Here is a 15247-nt window from a genome sequence, read left to right on the forward strand (position 1 = left end):
CTTCAACATTGATATAATTTGTGAATAATCTCTGATGATTATTATACCTTTTGACATTCCTAACCCTGGATACGAGTACATTTACACGTATCCGTTTACGTTTAGTGTCATTTTTCGTTCCGTTTTGTGATACCATTATGCTGATTCCACACTTACCGAGTTGCTCCGCTATTCCGTGACGCTTTGCGTGAGACAAACAAAGATAAAGATAGTATATGTATGTCTTTGTTTATCTCTCGCAAAGCGTTCAAGATATTTCTGTCTTTTTCTCTCTCATTCTTACGTGATACGATTTAAGGTGAAATCACACGCAGAAGAAGCGAATTTTAAAACTGAAAATAATGAGTTAGCGACGTCATCAGATATATATATATATATATATATATATATATATATATCTATCACTATTCCTCTAACTGAATTTTTTTCTATTTTACTCTTTCCGCTACGCCCCCATGTGATTTCACCCTAAGCACCTTAATTGCAGACATTTCTATTGTATAAATCACCTTAAATCTTTCATGCTAGGTGTGGTAGTATGCAACTATCATATTGTAGTCACACATAGTCACATGATTCTGTCACTTGAATGGAAAGAAAGATTTCAAAGATTTGTAAATATATAGATTCATTTACCAAATAGTGTTTTATTTTTCAAACAATGTTACTTAATTTCGCATTGATCTCTTTTTTTCTTGGAGCAGGTAATGATTTAATTTTTAACTTAAAAATTAATATATAATTTAAGACATTTTTTAACATCTGAATACTGTAATTTGACAGTTACAGTATAACTAATATACCACATTAAATAATCTCACCATTAATATTAATTGAAAATCACATTTTTTAGTTAAAGCCGAAGGAAATTTTATAATTTTGCACAATCCAAAAAGTGTACAATTCAGCGGCAATGAAGAAGTCGATCAAAGCCTTTTAAAAGAAATTTTTTCCGCAGCCCTCGGACTTACTGTAAAACAAGTACTTAACATTTATTATCAATAAGTAATAAACAAAATTTATTTTAAATGAATATTGCATCAAGTCTACATTAATTTCTGTCATTAGTATCGAAATGTTGTAATTTTCCTGTTTAATATTTTATTGTAATTTTGATATTTATAGAGAGGAAATTGGAATGGCATGTCCATCCATAATTTATTAAATTTGCCAGAAGCTGTCGTAGTCACGGCTGTTGAAGGAAAGGATTCATTAAATTCAACAAGAGGAATAATATTTCCTCTTAACGCAGACGAAAATGAAGAAACTACATGGCAAGCATTAACTGGACGTTTAGGAAAAAAAGATGATAATAATACGCTAGTGAGAATTTACCTTGGTGATGGACTTGATGCTGTAAGGATTCTAAAATGCTAAATTTTTTTTCATTAGAAAACATCATAATTATACAAAGATTTTATATTTTTACAGCTTGGACAATCTTCTCTTGGTGAATTGAAACCAATGCCTATAGATCCATCATCTCTGCAATTCTTGAATTTAGAATGTGAAGAAGATAAAAAGTTTCTCGAGGAAGTTCAACTTTTGCGTGAAATAGCAAACAAAATTACTTCTACCATAACTACCAAGGATTCAAATCCAGACGTTTATTGGTTTGTAGTATCTGGTTTAAGTCGCGTAATTGAATTACATGGAAAAGGTTCACCCTCTTCAAACGAAGCTCTCGCACTTTTAAATGATGCTCTTAATGATGTCAGCGAATCATTTGTAAATGTGTACAACGGTAAAGTAAGTTAGAATTATATTTATACATTTTTAATTGGAAATTTCACTCGCAAATTATGAGCATTTTTTAAAATAAATCTTTACATTATATTTTTAGGTATTAACTGCTACGTTTACCAATGATCAGAGTCAAGTTCGTCGTACCAGATCGACAATCGTAAATCGAGATATTAGTGAAAATGATGCACAGAAGGTGGTCAGTATATATCAGATTTTTGTACTAGAAACTTTGCACGAGAGTTTTTTTTAAAAAAAAATTTCAATAATTTCAGACTGATGATAGAAATCTTGCGAAAAAATACAATGATAACTATCCGGTTATTTTCAACATCATTCTATGGTTTGGCGTAACTTTCTTTTTCTCACTTCTAGCTATATGTAGTAAGTAGTTACAAATTTATAATGCGATAATATTATTTACATTTATGTGAAGAATTTTGAATGCCTATGTTATTATGCAAAACTTTGTAAAAGAAATTGAGAGCTATGATTTTTTTCCAGTTGCTATTGCCAGTATGGATCCTGGACGTGATTCTATAATATACAGAATGACATCAAATCGCATGAAAAAGGAAAATTAAATTAATTTTATCGTATTTTATGTACATAAATAAATGCTCGTGTCCTGTAAAAAAATTATTGTGAGTAGGTAATCCAATTAATTTTTATTAATTAACAATGTTCTACTTTTTTGTTCATTTTTATATGCGCACAGCAAGTTGAAAATTCATTCACATACATATATGAAGAAAGAATGTAAAAAATTTTAACGTGTGCGCAAATAAAGGCCATTTTGCAGGTAGAAATTTCGTATTTGTAATTTTACAGATTTCTGTACAATTACAAATGATAAAAATGGTTTTCTATAAAAAAGCCCCTTACAGTTTGGTTTTAAAACCATAATATTCTAGTAAAGTTGTAGAAGATGAATTACTCTCAATTATATTTATTTTTCTTTCCGTAATGAAGGCACTATCAGAAAATAAGGTATTCATAGAATAATGAACATAATACGAAGTTTTATTATATTATATAAATTTCCCTTATATATACCATATAGTTATAAGTATGTAATATAATGAGGCTTATTAGAATGCTCTACATGTGTGATAGAATCAGGTAAAATTAATGATGCCCATGAAATGTTTGTCGAGTTGGTGTTATATAAAACAATAAACAAGTAGCTGGAATTATAAATGTCATTCATTTTATGATTTTTATAAAGTGGAGTTTTCAGTCGTTAGAAAATGTATATGAACGAATACGTCAGTGTATTTATTAAAAAAATTTTATTTATTATCATACATGTCTCCCTCCGTCATTGTCCCAATATTATGGTCTAGCTAATTGAAAGACCCATTTTTTCAAACAGTTCATGTGTAGTTAAACTTTGACATGAAATTTAAATAAAATCGAAATAATAATATTGATAAAAATGTATGTATTAACTTGGTATTTTAATGATGTTATCTCTTTATATAAAAAAGCACTGGGATTATATTTAAAGTAACCTTATTGTTTAATGCTGCATATTGAATTTAATACCTATACCTACATAAAAATGTTATATTATAAAAAATATTACCTGGTAAACTTGACACCGTAATTGGAACTTTTCTTATTTGCAATAATTTCATGATAACTAGTTAACCATTCTAAACGAGTAAAGAATAATTATTTTTAATAAATTTGTTTTCTCTTACTCTTTCAGTGATGTGTCATTATGAAAGTTTAATTTCTTTAACTATTTAGAAAATAATAAAATTCTTCTTACTTGTGCAATTTAAAAAAAATACAAAATGTATTCATATACATATAGATAATAAAGAAGAGAAGTGCAATCAACTAAAACAAATATAAAGCTGTGCGTGATGTTACTTAAAAATTTTGAACTACCTGGTAAGAAGACTTATGTTGAGATAAATTAAAAACTAAAGTTTTTTTTTACAATTTTTAGGAATAAAAATATTAAAAAACAAAGATTCCATTGTTCAAAATGACGTGTGAAGAAAGATGCGAAAACAAACAGCAGTTGAATTATATATACATAACGCAAACACTTAATGAAATAGTGATTAAAAAAATATTATAACAATTAGTTTTGGTCACAACTATTTATTTAAATAAATCCTAATACTATCAACTGCTTATTACAGTGTTTTAAAATTTTTTATTTATAATTTTGAAACAGAGCGGTAAAATAAAAACTTTATAATCACTTATGCATTGCAAAATGATTGATTCATAATAGAATGGGACAATTCTGATTGACTTTCATGAAAGTCTTCTTATCAGGTACAACTGGATAAGAAGATTCAATAATATTGTATACCGTTAAAAATTATTTAACAATCTTAAGTGTGTATTCAATTTTTACTATGTTACTTGTGAAAATGCTTTAGTGTTATTCCTTTTTCATAAAGTGCCCATAAAACGTTACTAATTAAAACATATTTTAAAGCATTATTCGCGTTTTATATTATGTGTAATAATCTGATTTTGAAAAGTATATTATTAAAACAAAGATTCATTTTTAATTAAATAACGATTGTTTTTGAAAAAAATGTCAATAATATCTAATAATAATTATAATAATAAACAATTCAAGTATCTAAATACAATGTAGCATATAAAGAAAATTTATGAAGTGACAACATTTGAAATAGCACTTAGCGAGTTTTTAAATAGCAGTCTTCAATTGTACATAGTGATTTCTTTTATATTCTCATCACACTTTTATTCAAAATTAAATATTTTATGTTTGCAATTAACTTTACTAGACTGTAAAATATAGCACAAAATGCTGGCAAATATTTTAACACTATGTCTGTGATGTTTCGGTCCCTGAAATATAAAAATTAATTATTAAAAAGTGTACATTTTATTTGTCTTTAAATTAAAATAGAATATATTTATATATTAAACGTTAAACATATATAATGAAAAAATTACCTTGTGAATTGAGAACTGAATTCTGATTTAAAAGATAGGGAGCGTGGTGAGGTGCTTGTCCTGATGATAATCCACCAGATGAATGACTTACAAATGGTAGAATTTTATTACCAGTAGACATGAGTAAATCTGAAAAATGTTGAAATAATTATTCGGTATAATGTAATTTTAAGAATTTTATTGTGTAAAAAATATCTAATTTGTCAACTTTTTTGACTCGGAACTATACAGTGTTATCACATTTATTTACTTAAATGTAAATATATATATATAATTTTGTTTAATATTTAAAAAACAAATCGAAAATTATGTAACTCAGTTTGTTTGTTTCGTATCACATAAGTTCCATGTAAATTCATAGTTGTAAAATATTATTTGCAATGTCGTTACAAGCACTGCTTGTTTTTCACATTATGTTCATAATTATAGAGATTTTCGAAAGCAATCTATCAAATATTATTTAGTATTTTGAGGAGAAATGTTTAATATTATTTTTTACCAGAAAATGTATTATTTGAAGGTGCTGGGCGGGGTATTCCAAGGCCAAATGAATTCATGTGATTTGGTGATGAACCAGGAAAGCCCGGAGGCGGTAAGCGACTTCGTTGACCTAAATTAGCCACTGAAATTGACCCTTGACCAGAATTTTGTTGAATAAAATCCTGAGGTAATCGCGATAATAAGGAATGCGATTGCTGCAAAGCATGTAAACTTTGCAATTGTTGTGCTTGTTGCTGAAGATGTGCCAGGTGTGCAACCTAATAAAACAATAATGTAATGCAGCACATTATACGTGTGTGCGTGTATATAGGTATAATGTGTACTAACCAATATATTATAAACAGCTGTCAATGCAAAAAATATAAATAATATACCTGAGAAAAATGTTGAGAACCTAAAGTACATTGAAGTTGTACTCGGCTATCTTCTCTCTCCTTTAGTTGCTGTTGCTGCTGTTGAAAAAGTCTTTGCTGTTGAATTTGAATTTCATTCTCCATAAGCTCAGCCAAAGCTTTTTGTGTTTCGTGGAATGGATCAAAACCAAGTTCATCATCTGCTTTTACACTAGGTACTACCTCATGAAGTGTTTGAACTTTGTTTAAAGAAGTGTAACCATTTTGTTTCAAATACTCACTATTCTCGTAATTCTGTTGAGCCTATAATAATGGATTTTACATTGAAATTAGTATTAAATAAACTGTTAGAAATCAGACTACAACTTTATACCAGGAAGATTATAATTATATAGTTTCTAATCCAATATCTAACCGAATAATTGATGAAACATTTAGAACAACGTGAATATTATAGGTTGTAGTTACCTGCATAACAAGTCTTTGTTGCAATGAATTTTGTTGAAAATCTGCCATAAATTTTGTAGCTGATGAGTTGACAAGTAGATTTGATACAATATTTGATGGATTCGAAGGATACTGTGAATTCGTATATGTATCTTCAACTATAAAATCTTCAGAGTGGAATGGTACTCTTGGCGTGTTGATTCTATTAGGTTTACTTAGAAATCGAGCAGTTTGTGACGATTCATTCTGAAATCCAAAAGCTGCTTGCCAGTCTTCGCTTGAATACACAGTTGGTAAAGAGTCAGGTATAGATATATGCCCTAAATTCATCCAGTCGACGCTTGAATTTGCTGTAAAAAAAATAAACTCAAACTTATTATTTATTTCCGTTGCATGGCACATTCATATTCATACAAGAAAGAATGGAAAAAAAAACAAAAAAAAATAGACAGTAAAGCAATTAATTTTATATACCCGCTTGAGCTGTGGATGGTATTGGCACAGAAGTAGAAACTTTATGGAAATTATTTGAGCTAAAGAAACTATTATTATCTGTTTGAAAAATAGTTCGATGATTTAATTGAGACTGAAAATTATTAGTATTGTCTGTGGATGATCCTGAAGAAGACTGTTGACATATATTCTGGGATGAATTGCATCTAATTGGAGAAGAACCTGTAAATACGTACACAAATTAATTTGCTGTTGTAATCTATTTTCTTTTTCAAAAAAAAATAAAATTTTAATCCATCAAAATTCACTTTGTTTAGAGAAGTCAGAAAATAAACTGACATCAGCTCTCGGTTTTTAATGGAGTTAAAAAAGTCAATGAGGACTTATCTTATACTTTTTATAGTTTGACATGTGGCCTCTCCTTTTATTTCTTTAGAATTAATACACTGAGTAGTTAGTTTTTAAGGCAAAAATGTGGACTATGTTAAAAAAAACTAGAAAAAGCTAAAATAGCTAGAAACTAATTTGCCAAAATATAAACAATAAAGATAAATACCTAAAAGTGCCGAACGATCATTATCTTCTTTCAATTTAGCTAGAACTTCTATTTGGTGAATTGCATTTGAATCATCTGAACTGGAAATTGTACTAGTTGGTGTACCTCTCTCGCCTTGTGATTCTCCTTCTCTGTCTAAATGACTATATTCTACATTTTGTACAACCCCATTTATTTTAAGATCGTTAAATTGCTGTTTTATTTTTAATTCCGGATCTTGAATTCGATGAGATTGTGCATTGTCTACTTTTTGTTTATTAGCAGATGTTTGTTCTGTTTCTATAATTGATTCAGCTGAACAATTTCGTACTTCTTTTGAACCATTAACCTGAGATTGTGTTTTATTTTGCATGCTTAACTGAGCACTTGCATGATTTGAATCTGACTGTGTGGAACCTCGTACATTGTGCTTTTCTTTATTTTGACAATTTTTATGCTTGTTACGAGCAGCTTGTACTTTGCTTTCACTATTACTTTTGCCTCGTCGAAATCCAATTCCACTTTCCCCTTTATTATTATTGCTTTGTTTTTTTGTTGGCACTGTTGGTGATGAAAGATTTTGTTGTATATTCGTAGTGTTCTCATTAATAACGTTGTTTTGACTTGCAATTTCAACAGGAAGAGATGGATCCTTAAAATTTATCTGCGAACCTGAAACAACAATAACATTTATGTCAAAGAAATCAATGCAATATAACCGGAGACATCATAGACTAGATGATAGTATTGAAAATTTTTAAGGTTTTTGAGAAATTAACTTACAGTTGGTTTGACCTGACTGCAACGAGGGCCATGCTTCTTTGGTTTGTGAATTAGACATTCCACCATCTCGAACAACGTTGCCTGACACAGGTGGAGAAGGAGTAGGTTTTCTAAAAATATTACAAAGTTATTTGTAATTGCGTCTCAATGTTTCTAACTGATTAAGAGTCTTATTTCTTATCTAATAAAATCGAATGGTTGATTTATTATTTTTTTATACAATACGAACTTACCTTTGTATGGATGTATTGGCATGTAAAGATTGCACTAATTTCCTTTCATATTCTTGGTGTTTTCCTTGATGCATTTCCTCCTTGGTGAATGATGCTTCTTGATCACCGAGATCATGCAAGTACATACAATCAGGTTTTGGACAACTTTGATTGCGCATGAAATGTGAGCAATATTTTGTCGTACCAAGTGACGTTTTTATTGTCCTTCCATCCACAACTATATTATTTACAGCTTCTATAGCGCGTAATGCATCTTCCTGGCGCTAAAATAAAATGCATTTCCATAAATATTATCAAAAACTGTGTATAAATGGATCAGTTATTTTTTAAATGCAAGGCAATCAACAAACCTGATAAGTTACGTATGCTGAAGCACTGGGACCTTGTGATCCAGCATATGAAGTACTTTGATTTATTACAACTTTGTGAATTTTCCCGAATTTTCCAAAATATTCATGTTTCTTCAAAACCTAAAGCATGACATTAAAGAAAAGAAAATACAGGTAAATACAAATGACAAAAGTTTATCTATATCTAATAAAGCATTAAGAGCTTCTGTAAATAAAAAAAATTTTAATTTTAATAAAAAATAAAAAAAAACAGACTCACATCTGGATCTGCCAGCCGCATTGGTAATCCAACTACGAAAACCAGATTTTTCTGAACCACTCGTACATTCGCTAAATGCTTGCGATTTTCTGTGACTCGTTGTTTTCGTTGTTGATCCTTCAATCTTTTTTCTGCTTTTAGCCTATTTTTATTAAACACATACATTTTATATACATTCACGTATGTCAGCTTTAGTTGCTGAGAAGAAAAGTTTTCAAAAGCTGTCATTTTTTAAATTAAACTGAAAATTTATTAAAAGTTTTACTCACTTTGCTATTTCTTCTTTGCTTAGGGGTTTAAAATCAGCAGGATTTTCAGAATAGGCCTTGCGACAAGCAGGACATAAACCATTTTCATCAGTCCTAATTCTATGCCAACAAAAACGGCAAATTTGGTAGCCGCAAGTACACGGAAAGAAATTCAAATCATCAACTTCTAATGGTTCCATGCATAGTGGACACTCCACTGCATCTTCACTGCCTTGATTCAAAACTGACATATCTTGACACTGATTGTGTTAACTTTTTTTTCTTCACAATTTACAGCAAAGTTTCCTTCTCTCAAAGTCTTTTAGAGAAAAAAAAAACTTGTATTAAATATTTTTTTAATTCACGATTAATATATAAGACATATATATATTTTTATATTGATGTAAATGAATAACATATATATATACTTTTATTGATAATTTAAAACTTAGGATTTTAAATAAACACTTACTTATGTAGGAAATCTTTTGTAATCTTCACCCAATAAATTTTAATTTTCAATTCTTTTTTCAATGAATCTTTTTTAGCCACCTGAAATATATCAAATGGTTTAAAATTAACAATTAAATTAAATTAAAAAAATTAAACATAAAATCATTGAACCACTTTAAAAATTCAGTGTATAATAAAACAGGTTATAAATTCTCAATTACCTTTCTCTCAATCAGTAGATTTATAAATAAAAAAAATAACTAAAAACGAAGCTTTTACAATACAACTTGAATAGACAATTCTATTTTGAGCATATTCATTATCTAGACATAAAAAATTTGTAAATAAAAGTCGATTATTATGACATAAGTAGTAATCGCTGAATAAAGGAAAATATATAAAATCTTAAAAAATAACTATATACCTATAAAAGAATATCTACAAAATTTGTGTATTTTAAATCTTAGAAGTGGGAGATGCAGCTACAAAATTATGCTAATATATATTTACCTAAAGGTGACACTAAAAACAAGAAACATAAGCTGCAAAATATAGGATTTTATTTTTCACTTCTTTTCATTTACGATGTTAATAAGCATTATTGCTACTATTGCACGATAAATTTTTATAAAATGAAAATATCAATTTTTAAAAGAAATTAATCAAAATCAATAAAATATTAGAAAGTAATTATACTTATACAATATACTTTACTAAAAAGTAAAAAAAAAATTATTATCGATTATATAGCTTAATTATCTGTTCAATTCCGTCATAAAAAATAAAATCTTAAAAAAAATTAATTGTACACTAGTTGTGGACAAAACAAAATTTTTAATAAAACCAAGTAAAATAGAACTTAATAGTTAACAGTTTATCCTAACCTTAAAAATGATTATGAGCTTATAACATTAAAAAGAGTGTTGTAAAAAAGGTGAAAATGAAAATAAAATATATTAAAATATGTGAATGATTTAATGTCTTATGTCATACTTTTTTAAGGATGAAATTTGTTAGGTTGTATCGTTAAGGCTGAATCTTCATATACTTTAGTCGATAACATAATGTAAAATGTAATTTTAACTAATTCAATCTTAAATTAAATAAACACAAAGAAATATTTGAAATTCTAAAAGACTTCTGATTGAAGAATTGAGGATAATAATATGGAGTGCATTGATTTAAAAATATTGTGTTTTTGTTAATGAGGTTTTTATTATGTAGCTAAATTATTAAAGTATTAATGTTAAAAATAAAGAGTTACTAAAGATACTCTGATAAATAATTAAACTAAAAAGCATATAGGTAAACAAGTTGGAGGAGAGAACGGTTATATCTGACAGGAGGAAGATGATCTGTCATTAAATAAAAGAACAAAGAACTCTAGATTTTTATAAATACGAACCTTAGTAACTGTAAGTTGTATATTTCTTAAAGTGCATTTATTGTAATTTCTTGTTATGGGAAAGTTTTCATCCTACAGCAACTTTAATTAAAACTATATATGTAATGAATAAAACGACAAAGATATTGCGACATGAACTGTCAGAACACTTGTAACAGCTGTTGTATAGCCACAACGGTGCGCCGCGCCGTCAGTGTCCTGCTATACAATATATGTACAGTAGATTTTCAAGTCAATTGTGCAACTGATGGTAATTTATTTTTGCGCGAATTTTAAAATCATATTCTATTCTATTTACAGTTATTAATTATTATTTGTATTTCAAATTAAAATAAAAACGTGAATTTTTAAAATTTCACTTGCAAAAGACTATCTGACTTTAAAATAAATTGATGTATATAATTTAAACTTCAATTTTAATTAAATCATTAACTTGTAAATTCTTTTATTCTTCTTTTTACAAATACTTGATTAGATAAACTGAGATATACTTTTAAAATTTATATCTTATATAATAAATTTGTTAATATAAGGTTTAAAATATTAAATTTTTTTTAAAGGAAAAATTTAATTCAAGCCTGATAAAGATAACAAGGAAGAAACTTCATTGAAGTATTCATACCTATATGTATCGTACACAAAAAAATGTTGAAGGTTATGTTTGACATGAGAGCAGACGACTTTCACTTTTTAATTCCTATTTATAACTTTTACGTGCCTTGTTTTCGAAAATAATATTTTCTATGTTGTTAAATAATTATAACACTAAATTTTTTTTAGTCATAATACATAACTAAATTAAAAAGTTACTAACATTACTGTAAATTTATGAAATGTCACTAACATTTCAAAGAACGTTTCGCTAAGGTCACTGCATCATTCAATAAGGTAAACAAAGGTAACGACAGTAAGTCCTGGTTACTTGAACCAAAATAAAAATATTAAAGAAATTTCCATCCTTCTAGGGCTTTGAATCCTATTATACATTAATATAATAAAAAATTAATAAAGTGAAAATGTGTAAAAAACGTTTTTCAGTCGAAAACTGTCAAATTCAAGTAATAAATGTCAATTGTTATTAAGCTAAGAAAACCTTTAATCGCGCTAAATGTAGTTTAAAAGTAATAAATTCTCTAGTTGAAATCCAAATAAAAATAATATACATACAACAGAACAACAATAATTAATTTAGGTTAATACACCTTTTAATAGCATTATTTGGATATAGTATCCTAACAGTATTTTCGACCAAAAAATTTATTCCATCGAATAATCAGAATAAAATAAGTAAACTATTAGACAGTGAATGTACTCCAACAGAATAATTAGATATTAATTGTAAATTTTTTAAAGAACCGTTTTTTCTGTTAAGGTTATTTCCCAATACAAACTCGTGTTTGTAACACAATAAAACAGAAATTATAAAAAACTAAATATGATGTCAAAAACACAACATACACAACAAATGGTCAAGAAAGGAATTATATGTAGTACTATTTGGTTCACAGCTCATTTCGCAGATACTTCTTAGAAACTACATCATAAATCAAAATATTTATGCATATACCTGCCTCTAAGGTTGCAAATTCGCTGTTTTATATATTAAATTATCTTTCCTTGATTATACCTTTCACACCACAAATATTAATACGATACAATTAAATACAATTCAACACTGTTACTTGTAGTGCACTGTATTCTCAGGGGTTGGAACAATTACCTTATACGTCAGTGGTTGTTTAAGGGAGAAATCACACGGAGGAGTAATCCAACATTTCGACAAAAGGTGGAACGTCTGAAATATGACACTGATATATCTGTAAAGTTTAAGAGCTAACATAACAGCATAAATTGTTTTCGTTACGGCTGGGCTGGTTCCATAGTTTCGAAAAAAGTGGAAGTCGGAAAGTGTAAGTCAATAAGAACTTTCGATTCAATGGAAATCAGTATAATGTAGAGTTTTTATTGGCTTAACGTCTTACGTATCCGACTAGTTGTGCTTATGCCTTAAGCTACATGTAGAGAGAGATGGGATCGTCTCTTTCCATTGTCCATTGTGGACACAGCCTTACGATTTAAGACTTGTGATCCATGTGTTTCGGCCAAAATTTTTAATAAACAAAATAGTGTTTTAAGCAATGGAGTATACGGAATTATTTACTTTAAAGCAAAATATTCATTTACAAACCATTTGTGAGGTATATTGACCACATATTTTTTGTTTGCAAATTAGGTTTACTATATAGGTTTTGGTTTCTTGTATTTATTTAACGCTTTAACATATGAGTTTTTTCTTTGTTATTTTAAGGTAGAAACCGAATTGAGATTTTTGTTTATTTCACATTAAATTTGATAATCAGTATCCAGATATCTAGTTGATTAGTTTTCAATTTGGGGACAATAGCCATAAAATAATTACTGGTAGAAGTTTTTAAAATTTTTCCAAATTGCAAGTGATTGATATATCATGTCTAATTTTATAATTTATCTACCTGATTAAAATTTCTCTTTAGATTTTAAATAATATTGATTTTTATTTGTTATTATAGGCTATAGAAAGAAATGAAGAAGAGATAAAAAAATGGACTAATTTTCAAAAAGAATGTCAAGTAGTTTTAGAAGGCCTTCAAACTTTACCATTAGAATTATCCATGAATTGTATGATACCTATTGGTAAGCAGGCTTTGATAGAAGGTAAATTAAAACATACCAATGAAATTTTAGTATGTCTTGGAGAAGGATACTTTGTTAAATACTCTGCAGCACAAGCTATTGAATTAACTAAACGCAGAATAAAACGTAATTATTGTTCGGTAAAATTAAAAGATTGTAATTTATCGAAAGTAATTAACATTTAATCGTTCTATTTTTAACAAGGTACTCATGACATGTTAACATTTTTGAAATCCGAGAGGAATTTATTTGAATCAAGGAAAAATTGTCTTTTAAGTTATGGAGTATTTGAAGATATTGTAAAAGATGATCTTGTAGAACACTGGAATGACCAAGATTTACAAAACTGGAGAGGTATAATTGAGAGTCCTGATTAAATAACTCGAACGAACGCTTTAATGTTAGTCAGATAGCAATGATCCGTCACTGATACTTGACTGGTAACAGCGCGTCGCTCGAGTTATTTGATCGAAACCCTCAATTAAAAACTACATTTTCTGAAATTATCGAAAAATATTTCTTTTTACTTTAAATATTCCAATCAGTTATGAAATTAATTGACATAATAATTAAATATATAATATTATATGATTTTTTGTTTTAGTTCAACATAGACAAAGAGAAAAAGAGTATCATGAGCAAAAATCGAAACAGAAAAACTCAAATCAAAATTACCTTATTACAGAGGAACAAATATTTCAAAGATTAGATGAATTAGAACTTGAAGAGGAACTAATTGATGAATATAACAGGTCGATACATTTTTGTAATTTTCAAAAACATTTTTTTTAAATCTGGTTCAAGTTTTTCATAAATTCTAATATCAATTTTTTGATTTCAATATTCATAAGTTTTACCATTCAATTTTTGTACTACAATATTAGTATTTTAAAACCTATTATGCACACGTATATAGTAAGATGAATTATCTTTTATTATATATATAATATGCATTTTAGGTTACATATTAATCAACTTGATGGTGATGATGATGATGATGATGATGATGATGATGATGATGATGATGATTATGACAATGATGATGATGATGAAGATGATAATCAAGAAATGGAACCGAAAAAAAAAGATTTAATAGGTTCGCAAAAACCACTAAGCAAAGAAGAAGAGAGCTTAAAATGTAATTATATGGTAAATACGGAAGATGAAGATAGATTATTTAATAATGTCAGAAAAGTGTCCTTTCAAGGTACTAGTGATGTAAATAACTGTGATAAGAAAAAATTTAATATTGAAACTAAAAAGAACTATAACAAATCAAGCGTTCCCAATACAGAAGTAAAATATAATCAGGGCTCTAATCTTATTTCAAAAATTAATTTTGAGCATTCAAATGTTCCTCCACAATTGCTTGACATTGACAAAAAGGTGATCAATAATCCAGCAGATATTTACAATGTATGTTTTCAACCTAAGTCCATTTTAAAACGACCACGAGACAACTTAAATAGTAAAGATTTTTCATTAGAAGAACACTCGACAGATAAATATGTCGAATGTGATACAAAAAAAGTGTCAGCATTTGAAAATTTGGTAATATAATTTTATAGTTTATATATAATTGTATTTGACTGTATAAACATTTTTTGTATCAGTATTTGTTAAGTATTTATCTTTTTTTTATAGGTCACACAAACAGTTAAAGAAAAAAAACAGGAGTCGATTCAAACTGACATTTTGGATTCTGTAAGTAAGAAAAAACCAGTCAGCAGATTCAAACTGGAAAGGGTAAATAAATGACAATAAATAAATTAAATAATTAAATAACAAGTCATGGTTAATATTAAATAAATAAATTTTTTAATGTTATAAAAAAGGTTTTATTAGGAGAACAAAAT

The 15247-nt window shown here is 27.8% G+C and overlaps 3 protein-coding genes across 7 annotated transcripts; 2 read left to right on the forward strand and 1 right to left on the reverse strand.

The window, feature by feature from the left end:
- Window positions 1-535: 535 nt before the first annotated feature.
- On the forward strand, window positions 536-3838 carry LOC127279482 (ATPase H(+)-transporting accessory protein 2). Its single transcript, XM_051301862.1, has 7 exons — window positions 536-704; window positions 854-981; window positions 1126-1356; window positions 1432-1749; window positions 1844-1942; window positions 2019-2127; window positions 2248-3838. The coding sequence occupies exons 1-7, from the start codon at window positions 662-664 to the stop codon at window positions 2325-2327; spliced, it is 1008 nt and encodes a 335-aa protein (XP_051157819.1). The 5' UTR covers window positions 536-661; the 3' UTR covers window positions 2328-3838.
- A 3-nt stretch (window positions 3839-3841) lies between these two features.
- On the reverse strand, window positions 3842-12423 carry LOC127279461 (TPR-containing protein DDB_G0280363). Of its 2 annotated transcripts, none has more exons than XM_051301818.1 (14): window positions 12286-12423; window positions 9333-9412; window positions 8882-9179; window positions 8613-8754; window positions 8354-8473; window positions 8004-8266; window positions 7771-7880; window positions 7009-7659; window positions 6474-6674; window positions 6021-6349; window positions 5574-5855; window positions 5198-5456; window positions 4699-4827; window positions 3842-4590 (listed from the first exon to the last, which is right to left on the reverse strand). In XM_051301818.1, exons 3-14 carry the CDS (start codon window positions 9109-9111, stop codon window positions 4568-4570), a joined length of 2739 nt encoding a protein of 912 aa, XP_051157775.1. In that variant the 5' UTR covers window positions 9112-9179; window positions 9333-9412; window positions 12286-12423; the 3' UTR covers window positions 3842-4567. The 2 variants fall into 2 exon arrangements, with proteins under 2 accessions (XP_051157775.1, XP_051157785.1); XM_051301828.1 differs by lacking the exon at window positions 12286-12423 and adding an exon at window positions 10719-10891.
- A 337-nt stretch (window positions 12424-12760) lies between these two features.
- On the forward strand, window positions 12761-15225 carry LOC127279593 (RNA polymerase II subunit 5-mediating protein homolog). 4 transcript variants are annotated; one of them, XM_051302042.1, is made up of 7 exons: window positions 12793-12916; window positions 13027-13171; window positions 13268-13517; window positions 13596-13745; window positions 13996-14143; window positions 14351-14942; window positions 15036-15225. In XM_051302042.1, the coding sequence occupies exons 3-7, from the start codon at window positions 13370-13372 to the stop codon at window positions 15147-15149; spliced, it is 1152 nt and encodes a 383-aa protein (XP_051157999.1). In that variant the 5' UTR covers window positions 12793-12916; window positions 13027-13171; window positions 13268-13369; the 3' UTR covers window positions 15150-15225. The 4 variants fall into 4 exon arrangements, with proteins under 4 accessions (XP_051157992.1, XP_051157999.1, XP_051158006.1 ...); XM_051302049.1 differs by having other exon boundaries at window positions 13027-13167; XM_051302058.1 differs by having other exon boundaries at window positions 13027-13139.
- The last annotated feature ends 22 nt before the right edge of the window (window positions 15226-15247 follow it).

This window comes from Leptopilina boulardi, unplaced genomic scaffold (assembly GCF_019393585.1).
Source record: "Leptopilina boulardi isolate dan_hultmark-lab unplaced genomic scaffold, ZJU_Lbou_2.1 LbouV2_112, whole genome shotgun sequence".
Taxonomy (NCBI): Eukaryota; Metazoa; Arthropoda; class Insecta; order Hymenoptera; family Figitidae; genus Leptopilina; species Leptopilina boulardi.

Bases quoted from the DNA above. Each gene is read 5' to 3' on its own strand.
- LOC127279482 (XM_051301862.1), top strand. From the start codon at position 662: ATGTTACTTAATTTCGCATTGATCTCTTTTTTTCTTGGAGCAG. The intron at 982-1,125 runs GTACTTAACATT...TGATATTTATAG, and splicing joins TCGGACTTACTGTAAAACAA to AGAGGAAATTGGAATGGCAT. The intron at 2,128-2,247 runs GTAAGTAGTTAC...ATTTTTTTCCAG, and splicing joins CTCACTTCTAGCTATATGTA to TTGCTATTGCCAGTATGGAT.
- LOC127279461 (XM_051301818.1), bottom strand. From the start codon at position 9,111: ATGTCAGTTTTGAATCAAGGCAGTGAAGATGCAGTGGAGTGTCCACTA. The intron at 5,457-5,573 runs GTATATTATTTA...TTGTTTTATTAG, and splicing joins GTTCTCAACATTTTTCTCAG to GTTGCACACCTGGCACATCT. The intron at 4,591-4,698 runs GTAATTTTTTCA...TTTATATTTCAG, and splicing joins TTCAGTTCTCAATTCACAAG to GGACCGAAACATCACAGACA.
- LOC127279593 (XM_051302035.1), top strand. From the start codon at position 12,857: ATGGAGTATACGGAATTATTTACTTTAAAGCAAAATATTCATTTACAA. The intron at 13,746-13,995 runs GTATAATTGAGA...TTTTTGTTTTAG, and splicing joins AGATTTACAAAACTGGAGAG to TTCAACATAGACAAAGAGAA. The intron at 14,943-15,035 runs GTAATATAATTT...TTTTTTTTATAG, and splicing joins TGTCAGCATTTGAAAATTTG to GTCACACAAACAGTTAAAGA.